Genomic DNA, 14,351 nt, shown 5'->3' on the forward strand with positions numbered 1-14,351 from the left:
GGACACACCTGCTGTTCCCCCGAGAGAGGGCGGTAGGCCTACTTTGTAGCTTTCCTCCAGTTGAGGGTTGAACGGAGGAAGAAAGACATGTTCCAGTGCCAATCCATCCCCAGGTCCAGATGACCCAGTGTACCGCCCTCTATTGCGGTTGGAGGAGGAGCGGATGGAAGAGTTTAGTTTAGTTCATGAGGATCCCCATTAGCTACTGCACATGTAGCAGCTACTATTCCTTGTGTCCACATAAAACATACAAATGCATGACAAAGTACAGAACAGTTATAGACAAGAACAACATAAGATATTACATTAAATAAAATAAGAGTTAAATATAGGAAAGACACCAAGAGACAATACAAATTACACACTAATCATATATCCGTATTCTTATTGTTATATACAGTAGCCTACAGTTAAAGTAGATCTTTAGAAAGAGGAGATGTGCTGTGATACAATATGTTTTTTTATCTGTTTTTTTAAAGCTAAACTTGCTTTTTGCCTGTTAAAGGGTTAGGGTTAAGGTTAGGGTTAGGTTAAAGTAAGTGTTAGCTAACATGCTAAGTAGTTGCAAGGTAGCTAATTTGCAAAAATGCTAAAGATTTCCGTGATGAGATTTGAACATGCAACCTTTGTAACCTACTGTCTTAATCTGTGATTGAATACAAAATCACTGAATCAAAAATCTAAATCAATGCACTGAATACACAATCGTGTACTGCACACAAAAACATATTTTTCCAATAAGCAATTAGTGTCTATTTTACAATAATCTGTGATAATGGGTTGGATCAATTCCTGTTAGGGCCGTGGTCAAACGGGTGCGGAACGTCTCCTGGAGAGCCCTCTCCCCTCTGTATTGTCACCCCTATTTGCCATGTCTTTAACCAAAGCCTAAAGGAATGTGTGTCAACAGGCGTGGAAGGAAGCTAAAGTAATTCCACTACCGAAAAATAGTAAAGCAACCTTTCCTGGCTCTAACAGCCACCCAATCAGCTTGCTGCCTGTTCTTCGTAAACTGATAGAGAGAATTGTGTTTGAACAAATACAATGCTCTTTTTTAAAGAACAAGTTTACTACTGACTTTCAGCATGCATATAGAGAAGGGCACTCAACTTGTACTGCAGTTACTCAGATGACTGGCTAAAAAGAAATGGATAAGAAGATGATAGCTGGAGCTGTATTTTTAGATTATCAGTGCAGCCTTTCATGTTTTTGGTCATCATTTGTTATTGAAAAAACTCACCTGTTATGGCTTTAAATCACCTGCCATCGCATGGTTGGAGAATTACAATAGAACTCCGAGAGTATTCTTCAATGAAAGCTTTTCTAACGTCAGATATGTACAGTGCGGTATCCCTCAGGGCAGTTGCCTTGATATGCCACTTGTCTTACAAAAGCCCAAACTACTATATATGCTGATGATTGCACACTCTACACATCAGCACCTACAGCCAGTGATATCACTGAGACTCTTAGCAAGGAGTTACAGTCAGTGTCAGAATGGGTAATTAACAATATAATGATCTTAAATACATCTAAAAGCATTGTATTTGGTTCAAAACATTCTCTTGGACCAGAACCTCAACTGGAGTTGTGCATAAAGGGTGACCATTGAACAAATTGAAGAAGTTAAACTCCCAGGAGTAACATTGCTAAGTAGTTGCAAAGTATGCTAAGTAGTTGCTAAGTCAGTTATCATGGTCAAGTCATTTTGACAAAGTTGTTGTGAAGATGGAAAGAGGTATGTCTGTTATAAAAAGCTGTTCTGGGTTTTTTCAGGCTCTGATCTTGTCCCATCTTGATTACTGTCCGGTAATATGGTCAGGTGCAGCAAAGAAATACCCATCAAAGCTGCAGCTGGCTCAAAAAAAGCACCACGCCTTGTCCTGAACTGTACACACTGAACTAACATCAACAACATGAATGATAGTCTTTCATAGTTAAGGAGAAATTGACGACTTCTCTTCTAGTCTTTAAAAAAACTTGTGTGTGCTGAAAATGCCTAACCACTTGTATAATCTATTAGCGTACACTTCAAACAGGCGCACATCAGACACGTGTTTCTTCAGGTACCCAAACCAAAAACAAATGTAATGCGTCGCTCAGTTATATTTATAGAGCCATGTCATCGTGGAATGCTCTGACACAAGAGGTTAACTACTTAGCTAGCATTTTACCAAACCCTAATTTTAACCCCTAAACCTAACCCTAACCGCTAACCCAGCGAACATAAGCCACCTAGCTAACGTAGCCAATGTTAGCCACCTAGCCTAGCTAGCTAGGTGTGTACAAATTGGAATTTGTACACAAATGCGTTATGAAGAAAGGACTTGTGCCTGTCACACATTTTGAATAAGTGATGTTGTCTATTACACAATAAGCTGTGATAGGGTGTTGATTGACCACGTGCTGAAGGAGCTCAATGCTACCCTTAACAACAGATTGGGGGAGATTATAGAGGAACTCCAGGACCGTAGCCCCAAGTTAAAAAAGGCACAAACCAGGGGAACTTTAAATAATAAAGACTGAATTCAGTTTATAGTTTGTTCTGAGTGTCTAATATTACTAGTTTATTCATTTACCATTTCGCATGTTTTTAGGGCACATGAAAGTTCACATTTTCGAGAAGGCATTTCTGCCCGAAAATCGCATTTTGATTTAAAAAAGAAATTACGTTCAAACGGCTCTCCTGTAAAGTTGTGACTTGCGACATACACCTAGTTTCCTGAATCGGGTCACATATATGGAAAGTGTTTGGTTTGAGGGGATGCACCTAAGCAATATAGCCATCGGCCAGTTGTTGGCATGCTCTCCTAGCACTGCCATCTCCCTGGTGACCTGCAGGTAACGTCCTTCCTCTTCATCTTGCTGCAGCTGTTGTGGACCGGGACCGGGTGCTTGGATGTCTCACCTCACTGCCATGTTGTGTAACATGGCGCATGCCACAAACACCAGGCACATCTTGACAGGTGTTAGCAGCATGGTACAGTCAGAAGTGTCAAGTTGCAGGAACCTGCTCTTTAGGACTCTGAAGATACTCTCCACGATACCCCTGGTGAGAGTGTGCCACATTATACCCCTCCTGGCTTGAAGGGTTGTGTGAAGGACATCATGAGCCATGGCAGAAGTGGATTGCCTTTGTCGCCTGTTGAGATAAACACCTTTTAATAAACTAATAGCACAATTACATACATCTTACTCCTTAAACATGGGTTATATAAAGGCTACTCACCGACTAGAAATCCTCCATTCAGAGTGGCCATTCTCTCCGCCAACCCAGAGTGCCACAAAATGAAGGAGTCAAGGGCTGACCCTGGAAATTTGGAACACACTCTCTAAATCAACTGATCTGCGTCACAGACCACTTGAACATTCACAGCTTGTTGCCTCATTCGATTTCTGTACACATGCTCGTTGACAGAGGGTGCCCTGGTGGCTACAGTATATGGGTGCCGCCGATGGCACCGAGCACATTGGGGCCTTGGCGTGGAACCTCTCCTTGATGCACCAATGTTCTGCAGGGGCGTCGGGGAAATGAATGAAGTGGTTGGTGTGCCGTAGCATCGCAACAAGGAAGAGGGACAGGCACATGGACACAGATTTGGGAGATGCCAACGACATCTCCGGACACTCTGAAATGACCCAGTAGCAAATACAGAGTGGGCACAGGTGACTGAAGAGAACCGAGAGTGATGTTGGCTGGTTGATCCTTTCTCCAAATCGTCGGACATGAGATGGCAGCTCCATACTCACTGCTCTGTCCAGCTAAACGTGTTGGACCCACTCCGTGTCCGTCATTCCCATTTACATTTAGACTTTGCCTCGGAATGCGCAAAGGCGTGATAACAGGCTGACATCTCCGTTGTCTGTCCCTCAGGAACACCAGGGAACAATCACGGTTTATATACCTTGAGTTTATATACCTTGGGTTTGAGTTTAGAGCGTGTTCAGACCAAACAAATGATGCATAAAAACACAGCAACTCAATAGTGTTCAATGTGCTTGGGAAGGGCCTGTTGTAACGTGCTCCTGCAATTCCTCCTGCTCTGCTCCCATTGAGTTGCTGCATTTTTTACATTGGTTTGTAGGCGACCTTATCCTATATCAGCTACTGAACAACATATTTTACCAAATTATATTAATCTGCAAACCCACACGTTAGGTATTAATAGAATGTAGGCTAATCTATCAAATGTACACTACATGACCAAAAGTGTGTTCCAAAATCATGGGCATTAATATGGAGTTGGTCCCCCCTTTGCTGCTGGAACAGCATCCACTCTTCTGGAAAGGCTTTCCACTACAAGTTGGAACATTACTGCAGGGACTTGCTTCCATTCAGCCACAAGAGCATTAGTGAGGTCGGGCACTGATGTTGGGAGATTATGCCTGGCTCGCAGTCGCCATTCCAATTCATCCCAAGGGTGTTCAATGGGGTTGAGGTCAGTTGGCACTATGCATTCGGGCATGTAGCGTGGTCCTGACATCCGCCAATCTCAGATTTGTCCATTGGACTGCCAGATGGTAAAGCGTGATTCATCACTCCAGTAAAGCGTGATTCATCACTCTGGAGCGTTTCCACTGCTCCAGAGTCCAATGCCAGTAAGCTTTACACCACTCCAGCTGAGGCTTGGCATTGCACATGGTGATTTTAGGCTTGTGTGCGGCTGCTCGGCCATGGAAACCCATTTCATAAAGTTCCCAACAAACAGTTCTTGTGCTGACGTTGCTTCCAGATGCAGTTTGGAGTGGTGGAGTGTTGTAACCGAGGAAAGACGATTAAAAAAAAAAAAAAAATAATAATAATTTTAAATGTATCCCCTTTTCTCCCCAATTTTCGTGGTATCCAATCGCTAGTAATTACTATCTTGTCTCATCGCTACAACTCCCGTACGGGCTCGGGAGAGACGAAGGTCGAAAGCCATGCGTCCTCCGAAGCACAACCCAACCAAGCCGCACTGCTTCTTAATACAGCGCGTCTCCAACCCGGAAGCCAGCCGCACCAATGTGTCGGAGGAAACACCGTGCACCTGGCCCCCTTGGTTAGCGCGCACTGCGCCCGGCCCGCCACAGGAGTCGCTGGAGCGCGATGAGACAAGGATATCCCTACCGGCCAAACCCTCCCTAACCCGCTAGGCCAATTGTGCGTCGCCCCACGGACCCCCCGGTCACGGCCGGCTGCGACAGAGCCTGGGCGCGAACCCAGAGACTCTGGTGGCGCAGCTAGCACTGCGATGCAGTGCTCGTAGACGTTTCCACTTCACAAAAACAGCATTTACAGCATTGACCGGGGCAGCTCTAGCAGGGCAGAAATTTGACGAACTGACTTATTGGAAAGCTGGCATCCTATGACGGTGCCACGTTGAATGTCACTGAGCTCTTCAGTAAGGCCATTTTACTGCCAATGTTCTCTATGGAGATTTCTCGGCTGTGTGCTCGATTTTATACATCTTTTGGCAATGAGTGTGGCTGAAATAGCCGAATCCACTAATTTGAAGAGTGTCCACATACACTGTATATACAAATGTATCTCTGCATCAACGTTTTAGGCTGTGCAAAGTTGGGGAAATGAAATGGTTCATGTACAATAATTAAAAAGGTACTATTATTTGAAGGTAGTATAAAGTGAGGAAAGCAGAAACAATCACATGCAAAAAACTGTAATAGTCTTTGTGTGGTGCGTAAAACCAAAATCCAATCCAAAATTAAGTGTGGCTGAAAACAAATATATTTATATTCTTTGGTAAATGTTTTCTTGGTTTGCAATAGACAGGGTAGTAGATAACACAGACATTCCGGTGCGGGCCACCTTCTCCAGTGTGGAATAATAGTAAAACATGTATTTTATTGATGTCCACTTGTGCTTTGACTTTTGCTGCAAACTATTTTATAATGATTATTCCCTAATGGATTTTGGACTTAGGTACCCTCTCTAACGCCAGAGGTAACCACAAAACAGGTCTTAGTAACTGGTATCTAGGCCCTTAAACTATAGCCATAAAATCGGCCATGGGTGTCCTTAAGCGATTAAGATGTTTCAGATGTATAGTCTATTCAACCCTAAGGTCTCAGTCTTGATTTATTGCTTTGGCACCAGGCATGGACGGGTGAAACAGCGAACAGATAAGGCAAGAGTATTTAGGTCTTCCCTCCCCTCTGGAGGGGGAGAGATTTGCTGAGAACCTTTTAGAGGAACGTGGCTGTCTTTCCATATGCATACAGTGCCTTCAGAAAGTATTCATACCCCTTGACTTATTCCACATTTTGCTGTGTTACAGCCTGAATTCAAAATGGAGTAAATAGATTGTTTTTCTCATCTACACACAATACCCCATAATGACGATGAAAACATGTTTTTAGACATTTTTGCTAATATATTGCAAATTAAATTCAGAAATATCTCATTTACATAAATATTCACACATCTGAGGCAATGCATGTTAGAATCCCCTTTGGCAGCGATTACAGCTGTGTCTTTCTGGGTATGTCTTTAAGAGCTTTGCACACCTGGATTGTACAATATTTGCATATTATTCTGTTTAAAATTCTTAATTGATAGACATTCATTTTCAAGTCTTGCCATAGATTTTCAAGTCGATTTAAGTCAAGACTGTAACTAAGCCACTCAGGAACATTCAATGTCGTCTTGGTAAGCAACTCCAGTGTATATTTTGCCATGTGTTTTAGGTTATTGTCCTGCTGAAAGGTGAATTTGCCTCCCAGTGCCTGTTGGAAAGCAGACTGAACCAGGTTTTCCTCTAGGATTTTGCCTGTGCTTAGCTCTATTCCGTTTCTTTTTATCCTAAAAAAACATACCTTTTCCTTGCCGATGACAAGCGTACCCATAACATGATGCAGCCACAACCATGCTTGAAAATATGAAAAGTGCTACCCAGTGATGTGTTGCGTTGGATTTGCCCCAAACATAACACTTTGTTTTCAGGAGATGAAGTTCATTTCTTTGCCACATTTATTGCAGTTTTACTTTAGTGCCCTATTGCAAACAGGATGCATGTTTTGGAATATTTGTATTCTGTACAACCTTCTTTTCACCGTCATTTAGCTTTGTACTGGTGCTAACTAAAATGTTGTTGAGCCATCCTCAGTTTTCTCTGACAGTCACCATTGGCCACATGGTGAAATCCCTGACTTGTTTCCATCCAAAGTGTAATTAATAACTTCACCATGCTCAAACGGCTAGTCAATGTCTGCTTTTTTTACTTTAACCCATCTACCAATAGGTGCCCTTCTTTGCGAGGAATTGGAAAACATTCCTGGTCTTTGTGGTTGAATCTGTGTTTGAAATTCCATGCTCGACTGAGGGACAGTACAGATCATTGTATGTGTGGGGTACAGAGATCAGGTAGTCATTTTGGGGCGGCAGGTAGCCTAGAGGTTAGAGCGTTGGGCCAGTAACCGAAAGGCTGCTGGATTGAATCCCCGAGCTGATAAGGTAAAAATCTGTCGTTTTGCCCCTGAACAAGGCAGTTAACCCACTGTTCCCTAGTAGGCCATCATTGTAAATAAGAATTTGGTCTTAACTGACTTGCCTAGTTAAATAAAGGTAAAAAAATATATATTAAACATTTTAAAAATCATGTTACAAACTATTATTTGTAAAAATGTATAACATTTAACATACATTAACATTTAAGTCATTTAGCAGACGCTCTTATCCAGAGCGACTTACAAATTGGTGCATTCACCTTATGATATCCAGTGGAACAGCCACTTTACAATAGTGCATCTAAATCTTTAAGGGGGGGGGGTTAGAAGGATTACTTTATCCTATCCTAGGTATTCCTTAAAGAGGTGGGGTTTCAGGTGTCTCCGGAAGGTGGTGATTGACTCCGCTGTCCTGGCGTCGTGAGGGAGTTTGTTCCACCATTGGGGTGCCAGAGCAGCGAACAGTTTTGACTGGGCTGAGCGGGAACTGTACTTCCTCAGAGGTAGGGAGGCGAGCAGGCCAGAGGTGATAAAAACATTATTCCATTAATGGGGTATTGTGTGTAGGCCAGTGACACAATATTTCAATATAATATATTCTTAATTCAGGATGTAGCACAACAACACGTGGAAAAAGGCAAGGGGTGTGAATACTTACTGAAGGCACTGTATGTATGTCTTTTAAACCTTTAAATGTAGAAGTTGTTCGCCTCATTTTTCATCTAGTATTTCTCCACACCTTGACCGGTTTTCAAACCCAAACAGTTGTTACACATATTTGCTACAGTGGCACATTCCTTATTCCACCTTTTCGCGAGCACTAGGCTGGTGGAATTATGTCAAGGTCAGAATATGGCGTATCTGTAGACACACCTCCTCCACACCTTAATATCTTTGATCTCCACCGCAAAATAATTACGGGTGAATAGCATGTAATTCTCATGCTTAAGTTCAAGGTCAGAATACGCATAGAGAAAAGTGCATAAAAAGGGAATTAAGTTTTATTTCCGCACACATAACTTGGGTCGGAATTGGCCCCATAGAGAGCAGCAAATCTGTCCCAGAATGCTCCAAGTAGTTATGCCAAGGCAGAGAATGAACACGGGAAACCCCTGACCCAAAGACAACACATTTCCATTCAATCTTTTTGCGGTCAAAGATGAGAGAACTTCTGGAACGTTACAGAGCAGGAAGAAAAGGAATGAAATGTCCCAGGCAGCTAAGAGACAGCTAGACCAAGAGAGCACAGTTTTGAGTGTCCTGGTTTACAGTGCTGTATGCATTGTAGTGGAGCAGATTGAGAGCTTCAAGTTCATTGCCGTCCAAGTCAACAACAAACTATCAAGGCACTACAGAGGGTAGTGTGTACGCCCCAGTACATCACTAGGGCAAGGCTTCCTGCCATCCAGGACCTCTATACCATGTGGTGTCAGAGGAAGGCCCTAAAAATTGTTTAAAACTCCAGCCACCCTAGTCATAGACTGTTCTCTCTGCTAACGCATGGCAAGCGGTACTGGAGCACCAAGTCTAGGTCCAAAATACTTATTAACAGCTTCTACTCCCAAGCCATAAGAGTCCTGAACAGCTAATCAAATGGCTACTCAGACTATTTGCATTGCCCCCCCTCTTTTACACTGCTGCTACTCTCTGTTTATTATCTATGCATAGTCACTTTAACACTACCTACATGTACATATTACCTCAGTTACCTCGCCTAACCGGTGCCCCCGCACATTGACTCTGTACCGGCACCCCCTGCATATAGCCTCGCTATTGTTATTTTTCTGCTGCTCTTTAATTATTTGTTACTTTTATTTTAGCTTTTTTACTTATCACGTATTTATTTTTTTAACTGTATTGTTGGATAAGGCCTTGTAAGTAAGCATTTCACTGTATGGTCTACACCTGTTGTATTCGGCGCATGTGACAAATACAATTTGATTTGATTGTGCCTTCAACAAAAACTTCTAACGCTTACCTGTCAACAAACTGACAATTTTTCCTGACCCATCAATGGATAGACGTCAGGGAAAATATGGTCCTATCTACGTTATTTGAAAAAGATTTCCAAATACCAATGTGCCCGTGAGCTGAACATCTTTGAGCTGCACGTCTGAAATCTAAATGGACCTGTGAAAGAACCCTGTGGGGGGAAATCTCAACAATAAGACTAATGGTCTCCCTATGATTATGTGTTGAAGGTTAATGTTGGCTTGCAGATGGAGGAGGGAGCGAGGTGGCAAGAGATCAGACCAGACAATGTTATTGGGAGAGGTGGCAAACACAGAGGGCGATGAGCAGTTAAGAGTCTGCAGATCAAGAGGAGGGGAGGCCTAAGCCTCATTACACATGTAAATGTGGCTTCCAGCTTGGAGGCCTCGCTTAAAATCTCTGTGCATCCCAGTTGTCACCCTACTCCTTATATAGTGCACTACCTTTGACTAGGGCCTATAGGACCCTGGTCAAAAGTAGTGCACTATACTATATAGGGAGTAAAATGCCATTTGGAATGCAACCCTAGTCTTTTAATTATTCCTTTGCTCCGCTCAGTGTAATTGGCTCCAACTGAGCCTGTGGCTTGTTGACCGTGAATGGAAATAAAATACCTTAATGACCACGTCCATTTTTATAATGGAAGTTGAGAATCAGGGTTATTCTGTCTATTCTCCTTCTTCTGCACTATGCATACAGCCACACATGTTTTATTCGTATGCCACCAACTGTTCCAAGTTCATGACCTTTGGATTATGCATTCGTTTCTGTCCAACTTCAATGATATTGTGTAATCTCTCCACTAAATCGGCTGTTGAATATTATGTAGTAAATATCAAAACAGCTGGCATTTTTTTTGTTTATAAATACAACAGATGAAGGGTATAAAATCGCATGCAAATGCATGATATCAACACATTTAAATAACATACAACATCCATCCTCCAAAGGGGCTAACTCAATTTGTATTATTTGACACTATATTGAAGACTGATACTTGTATATTGATGCTGGGGCCACCAAATGGAAAATGTATACACTCACTGTAAGTCACTTCGGATAAAAGTGTCTGCTAAATGGCTTATTATATACGGATTCAATCCCAGCTTTACATCTTTAGTCAAGAAAGCACAAATGCAAAGAGCACAGACATACATCTTCCTTTTATAACCAATAACTCATGTATTGGCGTAAGCCCACTTTGGTAAGCTTCTTGTGTGCCAAAAACAGAGTTTATAAATTGCCTTTGGAACAAAGTGTCAAATAGATCATGCTGTCCAATTGAAAAAAGGTCCAAACGAGAATCTAGGCGATAATGAAACAATTCTGACAAAGCGGAAGAATGATTGGCTGTGCTCTACAACCAACACAAACTGATTTCCCAACATTGCCTCCGACCAGCAAGCATACAAAGGTCTACTAGTATATAGCAAACAACTTATGTTTTAAACACAGCTTTGGAAACAACATCTCCGATTTGATGCATCAGAGATAGTTTAAATGAAGTAGAGGAGTTGGATTGCTGGTGCTGGATAGTTCTTAAAACATCACTAGATAGAGCACAATGCAACAATGGGCTGTTCCACAACTGTGATATTGACTTGTGATATTAGTAAATAATCACATTACATTTCTGTATGTACACCTTCGAAATTCAAAATGTATCCAAAATATTGCCAATTAAGTCAGTTTCCCAATGGGATTTGTTTTCTTAGCCCCTTATTGCTGTTGAACTCAGTTTTGCTTGAGTAATGGTAATATTTCTGATAATCTACTGGAAATAATTATTATGATGAATTTATGAAATACCAGCAACTTCATTCACACACACCATTCACAAAACCAGCACATTAAATACATGGTATTAATGCATTAGAATTTCCCCTTACCTGACCCGGCTTGGCATCCTCACAGATAGATGCCTCATAGGGCGTGGCCAGTTCAGGAGGGTTATCATTCACATCCAGGATACGAATGCTCACTGACGAATGGGATATCTGGGATACATTATCTACAAAGAGAACAGAGATTAATTTACAGTGTTTGTATTGAATATTTTACAAAATGGTGATGTTGTACTGTATACTATAACAGTAATATTGTAGTGACTGAAGTAATGTGTTGAACTGGACATTCACTCTTTCAATGTATAATATTGAAAGACTGAAAGAAATTACCAAACCAAACCAAAACGGTACATTATTCTATATATAACCTTCAGAGGTGAAATGTGGTACAAAGATGATTGAAATCTGAGAAAACAGGGAGGTCATAATATCGTGCAGTGCATATTCTTATCACCTTTTCTCCACACACAGAGATGCGTACAAAGCTCTTCCTCTCCCTCCATTTGGCAAATCTGACCATAACTCTATCCTCCTGATTCCTGCTTACAAGCAAAATTAAAGCAGGAAGCACCAGTGACTTGGTCTATAAAACAAGTGGTCAGAAGAAGCAGATGCTAAACTACAGGACTGTTTTTCTAGCACAGTCTGGAATATATACTGTGATTCTTCCGATGTTATTGAGAAGTACAACACATCAGTCACTGGCTTTATCAATAAATGCATTGAGGATGTCGTCCCCACAGTGACTGTACGTACATACCCCAACCAGAACCCATGGATTACAGGCAACATCCGCATCTAGCTAAAGGGTAGAGCTGCCGCTTTCAAGGAGGGGTACTCTAACCAGGAAGCATATAAGAAATTCCCTCCAACGAACCATCAAACAGGCAAAGCGTCAATACAGGACTAAGATCGAATTGTACTACACCGGCTCTGACACTTGTCGGATTTGGCAGGGCTTGCAAACGATTACAAACTACAAAATGGAAGCACAGCCGAGAGCTGCCCAGTGACACAAGAGCATCAGCTGTCCCGGACGACTGTGTGATCACGCTCTCCGCAGACGATGTGAGTAAGACCTTTAAACAGGTCAACATTCACAAGGCCGCTGGGCCAGACGGATTACCACGACGTGTACTCTGAGCATGCGCTGACCAACTGGCAAGTGTCTTCAATGACATATTCAACCTTTCCCTGTCTGAGTCTGTAATACCAACATGTTTCAAGCAGACCACCATAGTCCCTGTGCCAAGAACACTAAGGTAACCTGCCTAAATGACTACCGACGCATAGCACTCACATCTGTAACACCATCAACACCATTATCCCAGAAACCCTAGACCAACTCCAATTTGCATATCCCACCAACAGATCCGCAGATGATGTAATCTCTATGGCTCTCCACACTGCCCTTTCCCACCTGGACAAAAGGAACACCTAAGTGAGAATGCTATTCATTGACTACAGCTCAGCGTTCAACACCATAGTGCCCTCAAAGCTCATCACTAAGCTAAGGACCCTGGGACTAAACACCTCCCTCTGCAACCGTATCCTGGACTTCCTGACGGGCCGCCCCCCAGGTGGTAAGGGTAGGTAACAACACATCCGCCAAAATGATCTTCAACACGGTGGCTCCTCATGGGGTACATGCTCAGTCCCCTCCTGTACTCCCTGTTCACTCATGACTGCACGGCCAGGCACGACTCCAACACCATCATTAAGTTTGCTGATGACACAACAGTGGTAGGCCTGATCACCAACAACGATGAGACAGCATATAGGGAGGAGGTCAGAGACCTGACTGTGTGGTGCAAGGACAACAACCTCTCCCTCAACGTGATCAAGACAAAGAAGATGATTGTGGACTACAGGAAAAGGAGGACCGAGCACACCCCAATTCTCATCGACGGGGCTGTAGTGGAGCAGGTTGAGAGCTTCAAGTTCCTTGGCGTCCACATTACCAAGAAACTAACATAATCCAAGCACACCAAGACAGTCGTGAAGAGGGTACGACAAAACCTATTCCCCCTCAGGAGACTGAACAGATTTGGCATGGGTCCTCATATCCTCAAAAGGTTTTACAGCTGCACCATCGAGAGCATTCTGACGGGTTGCATCACTGCCTGGTATGGCAACTGCTTGGCCTCCGACCGCAAGGCACTACGGAGGGTAGTGCATACGGCCCAGTACATCACCGGGGCTAAGCTTCCTACCATCCAGGACCTCTATACAAGGCGGTGTCAGAGGAAGGCCCGAAAAATTGTCAAAGACTCCAGCCACCCTAGTCATAGACTGTTCTCTCTGCTACTGCATGGCAACCGGTACCGGAGCGCCAAGTCTCGGTCCAAGAGGCTTCTAAACAGCTTCTACCCCCAAGTCATAAGACTCCTGAATAGCTAATCAAATGGCTACCCAGACTATTTGCATTCCCCTCCCCCCGCGTTGCTGCTACTCTCTGTTATCATCTATGCATAGCCACTTTAATAACTCTACCTACATGTACATAGGTACCTCAATTACCTCGACACCGGTGCCCCCCGCACATTTACACATGGACTCTGTACCGGTACCCCCTGTATATATCCCCGCTATTATTATTTACTGCTGCTCTTTAATTATTTGTTATTTTCATCTCTTACTTTTTTAGGGATTTTCTGCATTGTTGTTGGTTATTGGTTAATAATGTTGTTTAATTATTGTTGGTTATTAAGGGCTTGTAAGTAAGCATTTCACTGTAATGTCGACACCTGTTGTATTTGGCGCATGTGACAAATAACATTTATTTTGAGAATGTTGTGTTCAACGGGAGACCGCATGAAAGACAACATTTTCCCAATGAAGCCATCAGTAAGCTTGTGCATTTCCAGTGAGTGGTGACAGCTTTTAATGTGTCCTAAAATTACTTCCGTTACAGGATAACACTTTTCTGACACGAGTGAGGGCCAACACAAATGTGACCCATTTCACGAAACTAGGCGCATGTCTCAAGTCACGACTTCACATGAGCCATTTGAAAAAAAAAAAAATATCAAAATACGTGGAACATGTGAGCTTCCATGTGCCTTAATA

General features: G+C 42.7%; 1 protein-coding gene across 1 annotated transcript in view; it reads right to left on the minus strand.

Annotated features, from left to right (window-relative positions):
* The window catches only part of LOC120022137 (cadherin-22-like), a 110,097-nt gene that overhangs the window by 27,138 nt on the left and 68,608 nt on the right, over nt 1–14,351 (minus strand). Inside the window, exon 7 of the mRNA XM_038965990.1 lies at nt 11,325–11,446. Coding sequence (XP_038821918.1) covers nt 11,325–11,446 — 122 coding nt within the window. The remainder of the gene's footprint in view (nt 1–11,324; nt 11,447–14,351) is intronic.

The sequence above is a fragment of the Salvelinus namaycush genome, chromosome 2 (genome assembly GCF_016432855.1).
Source record: "Salvelinus namaycush isolate Seneca chromosome 2, SaNama_1.0, whole genome shotgun sequence".
NCBI lineage: Eukaryota > Metazoa > Chordata > Actinopteri > Salmoniformes > Salmonidae > Salvelinus > Salvelinus namaycush.